This window comes from Melanostigma gelatinosum (assembly GCF_949748355.1).
Source record: "Melanostigma gelatinosum genome assembly, chromosome: 6".
In the NCBI taxonomy this organism is placed as follows: Eukaryota; Metazoa; Chordata; class Actinopteri; order Perciformes; family Zoarcidae; genus Melanostigma; species Melanostigma gelatinosum.
The window spans coordinates 28,335,560-28,339,619 of record NC_136639.1 but is presented as its reverse complement, the minus strand read 5'-3'; the positions used below and the strand labels follow the sequence as shown (position 1 = coordinate 28,339,619).

The 4,060-nt window shown below is 46.8% G+C and overlaps 2 protein-coding genes across 2 annotated transcripts in view; one reads left to right on the top strand and one right to left on the bottom strand.

Moving 5' to 3' along the window:
* Positions 1 to 408, top strand: part of bcl2l16 (BCL2 like 16) — a 1,989-nt gene extending 1,581 nt beyond the window's left edge. Inside the window, exon 3 of the mRNA XM_079270108.1 lies at positions 137 to 408. Coding sequence (XP_079126234.1) covers positions 137 to 265 — 129 coding nt within the window. The 3' untranslated portion in view covers positions 266 to 408. The remainder of the gene's footprint in view (positions 1 to 136) is intronic.
* A 192-nt stretch (positions 409 to 600) lies between these two features.
* On the bottom strand, positions 601 to 3,516 carry LOC306778562 (tubulin beta-1 chain). The gene is made up of 4 exons (XM_079270105.1): positions 3,201 to 3,516; positions 2,311 to 2,419; positions 2,112 to 2,222; positions 601 to 1,996 (listed from the first exon to the last, which is right to left on the bottom strand). Exons 1-4 carry the CDS (start codon positions 3,255 to 3,257, stop codon positions 936 to 938), a joined length of 1,338 nt encoding a protein of 445 aa, XP_079126231.1. The 5' UTR covers positions 3,258 to 3,516; the 3' UTR covers positions 601 to 935.
* Positions 3,517 to 4,060: the final 544 nt, after the last annotated feature.

Below are 4,060 nucleotides of genomic sequence, written 5' to 3'. Positions count from 1 at the left end.
TGCACAATTATAACTTCAAAATCAATAGTTTATTTTGTCTTCCCTAAAGGATATGAGAACTCTCCCCAGAACCTACTGGTGTATCCTTTGAACACATCGTGCTGAAATGTGTCTAATCATCTCTTGTTTTCGACAGAGTGGTTTTGTGTCACGCTTTGGAGAGAAGCAGGGCCTGGAAGGCCAGGTGAAGAAGGTGTGCAGTTGGACACTGCTGGCTTTGGCCATAAGCATCCTCACCTACTGCCTGTGGAAAAGAATGCTTTAACCAACACTGCCACCTAGGGGCCACAATCAGAACACCTCAGAGCTTTCTGACAAATGAAAATGTCTGCAGAGGTATTTTACAGTGCATCTTAATTCTGTAGAAATGTATCAGTGAATGACAGATTAAAATCTGTACAATTCACAGCGACAGCATACTTAATGTGTTCATGTATAACCCTGTGGTGGCCGCTGGTCAGAGCATTTTAAGGGACACGCTGAAGCAGATGAACTTTGATCTGTTCAGGACTGCAGGTACACATGAAGTCAGGTCAGATTAGAGCAGACTGGAATGCACTGCATGTGTGAAATACTTGAGACGCACTAATCATATTCATTTCCAGACTTTCACAGCACGGACATTTAGAATACAACAGAGTTTCTCATTGATATGCCAAGCTGATGTATATGGGTCAAATGATTAATTTCAGTAATTCACACACCTACATCTGTTGTATGAACAATAGCTACACTATGTGGTGAATCTGCTAAGACAAACCCTCAACTACATCATCATATACCAAGTCATTAACCAGCAAGGCAGATTTCAAATATGCAGAAGAAGTTTTATTAACATCGACAGCAGACAGAACACTGAAAACTGGAAAGAACTGGTCAGATCATTGCAGTGAAATTGAATGGACCGACAGCAGAGCTTTGGACGAGCGCTACATTTAGGCCAGCTCCTCCTCACCCTCCTCATCAAACTCTCCCTCCTCCTCAGCAGTGGCGTCCTGGTACTGCTGGTATTCAGACACCAGGTCGTTCATGTTGCTCTCTGCCTCGGTGAACTCCATCTCATCCATGCCCTCGCCGGTGTACCAGTGGAGGAAAGCTTTGCGCCTGAACATGGCTGTGAACTGCTCAGAGATGCGCTTGAACAGCTCCTGGATGGCTGTGCTGTTGCCGATGAAGGTGGCGGCCATCTTGAGGCCACGGGGCGGAATGTCACAGACTGCGGTCTTGACGTTGTTGGGGATCCATTCAACAAAGTAGCTGCTGTTCTTGTTCTGCACATTCAGCATCTGCTCATCAACCTCCTTCATGGACATTCGGCCACGGAAGATGGCAGCCACTGTCAGGTAGCGGCCGTGACGTGGATCGCAGGCAGCCATCATGTTCTTGGTGTCGAACATCTGCTGGGTGAGCTCTGGCACAGTGAGAGACCTGTACTGCTGGCTACCTCGGCTTGTGAGGGGAGCAAAGCCTGGCATGAAGAAGTGCAGGCGGGGGAATGGCACCATGTTTACAGCGAGCTTTCGCAGGTCAGCGTTGAGCTGCCCAGGGAACCGGAGGCAGGTGGTGACGCCGCTCATAGTGGCGGAGACCAGGTGGTTGAGGTCTCCATATGAGGGGGTTGTAAGTTTGAGGGTACGGAAACAGATGTCATACAGGGCCTCATTGTCGATGCAATAGGTCTCGTCTGTGTTTTCCACAAGCTGGTGGACTGATAATGTTGCGTTGTAGGGCTCAACAACAGTGTCTGATACTTTGGGGGAAGGCACCACACTGAAGGTGTTCATGATGCGGTCGGGGTACTCTTCGCGGATCTTGCTGATGAGCAGGGTGCCCATACCAGATCCTGTACCGCCACCCAAGGAGTGCGTGAGCTGGAAGCCCTGAAGGCAGTCGCAGCTCTCTGCCTCCTTCCTCACCACATCCAGGACAGAGTCCACCAGCTCTGCGCCCTCCGTGTAGTGACCCTTGGCCCAGTTGTTCCCAGCACCACTCTGGCCTGTAAGAGAGGAATAATAATAAAAAAAGGTTAAGCACCAAAGACTCAGGGTGCATCATAATTAGCATCTGAACTTTTAAGACACAAATTTAAAAATAAATAAATAAAAAAGTACCGAAGACAAAGTTGTCTGGTCTAAAGATCTGGCCGAACGGTCCAGACCTCACAGAGTCCATGGTTCCTGGCTCCAAATCAACCAGCACAGCACGGGGCACATATTTACCACCTTAAACAAAAACAGCAGTCAGGTCAGAAAATAAATACACACACGTCTAGATAATGCTATTCAAAATGAGGGCAGCTTTAAAACATACCCGATGCTTCATTGTAGTAGACGTTAATTCTGTCCAGCTGCAGGGAACTGTCGCCATGGTATGCTCCAGTTGGGTCAATGCCGTGCTCGTCACTGATCACCTCCCAAAACTGTAACAAAGAATGCAAACCTTTGTAAGCCGTAACACATCACTGCGCGACGTACAGCCATTTTAAGTTAAAACGGAATTTCCCGCCGTGCTGGCTTCAGCACGCGCGGCCTGGCCCCCTATGCGACTCAACGGTTATGAATTTGAAAATGTCTACCACGTCACTAACCGCCAAGACAGCCTACTTCAGGGAAAAGCCGGGCGCCGTTCAACCGGCATCGCCAAGAAGGCCTCAAAGAGCCGGCAACCGCTACTAAATCATCCCTGAACAAAGGGTGGGACACGACGGCCCGTCTACAGAATTATACATTTCATACCGTTATTGTAATAAAACATTACGGTTCAATGCTGTTCTCTTATCATCGGAAAAGCTCACTTCCTTTTTTCGCAATGCAGAAACGTTAAGTTTGCCGAGCGACAAATTGTGATTTTAAGCTAACGTTAATTTGTCTACGTAAATCACGTTAGTATTATCTGAATTTAGCGAAACAGTTTAAGCAGTTACGCGTTTGCTATTGAATACGGCATAACGGTAAATTATTTAGAAATGCCAAAATGAGTTTAAAGTGCTTTTATTCGTTTATACTTCGACAGATCACGGCCCTAAAGACGACCCAACGAGATATTGGTTTAAAATTAACTTTCAACGGCAATTTTCACGAGTAGGACACGTCGCTATGCCCAGGTTGTGGTTTCTGGGACGCGATAAACACCGAGAACAAGGAGGTCTTAAATAAAACTACTCAATTTTTAACTCAAACGGTAAATACGGTTTTGCTAACCTTTGCACCAATCTGGTTTCCGCACTGGCCGGCTTGAAGATGTACAATTTCCCTCATTTTGCTTTCCGGAGGTAGAGTTCGACTCTTTCAATGGACGCGTTTGCCTTTATTTATGTGTTGTGCTAACCGGCTCGATTTTCCACTTTATAGTAGCGCAAGCCCCGCCCTTTACGTCTCAACTCCAATGTGTATTGGCTGGTTTGCGCGAGCGTCTTTCACAGACACAAATTTAAACCAATCAAATCGTCAAATACTTGTCCACAATTGGTCTAATCTGCCTGTCAATCACATTAATCTGGAACGTGTGACTAATGTCTAATCTGTAGATGTTGGCCTGCCTGCTTCCCTCATGATGGCAGAAGAGAAATGCTGCACTGACGACAGCTTTTATTCTGCGATTCACAGCCTAACGGTGGCGTCGGAGGAAGAGAGTGAAACATTTACTTCTGCCGATAAACGGAACTTCTTTCGATCAATTATAAAACAGTAGCATTACTGTGATCTGACTGCTAGATAGCCGCAGTCCACGTGGCTGACTCAGTGAATACAATGGTCCAGTATAGCAGAAGTTTCAACAACGGAAACTGTCGCCACACAGCTGGACGTGACTGGCGTCAGCCATGATGTTCTGTCATGTGCCTCTCAGGCCAAGGAGTCGACAGTGTTTCATTCTAGCTAAGCAGGACAGCAGCTCATTTCACGTGTTAGTTCACCTCTCTGCCTGGATTTGTGGTGATGAGGTGATGTACAGTTTGTTTGGGATGAAGGGCTCCCGCCCTTCATCCCAAACAAACTGTACATCACCTCAGTGTAGATGCAGATACATGCACAATCTTGGCCTTGATTGTGCATGATTGAAT

Bases quoted from the DNA above. Each gene is read 5' to 3' on its own strand.
- LOC306778562 (XM_079270105.1), bottom strand. From the start codon at position 3,257: ATGAGGGAAATTGTACATCTTCAAGCCGGCCAGTGCGGAAACCAGATT. The intron at 2,420-3,200 runs GTTAGCAAAACC...TCTTTGTTACAG, and splicing joins GAAACCAGATTGGTGCAAAG to TTTTGGGAGGTGATCAGTGA. The intron at 1,997-2,111 runs GTACTTTTTTAT...CCTCTCTTACAG, and splicing joins ACCAGACAACTTTGTCTTCG to GCCAGAGTGGTGCTGGGAAC.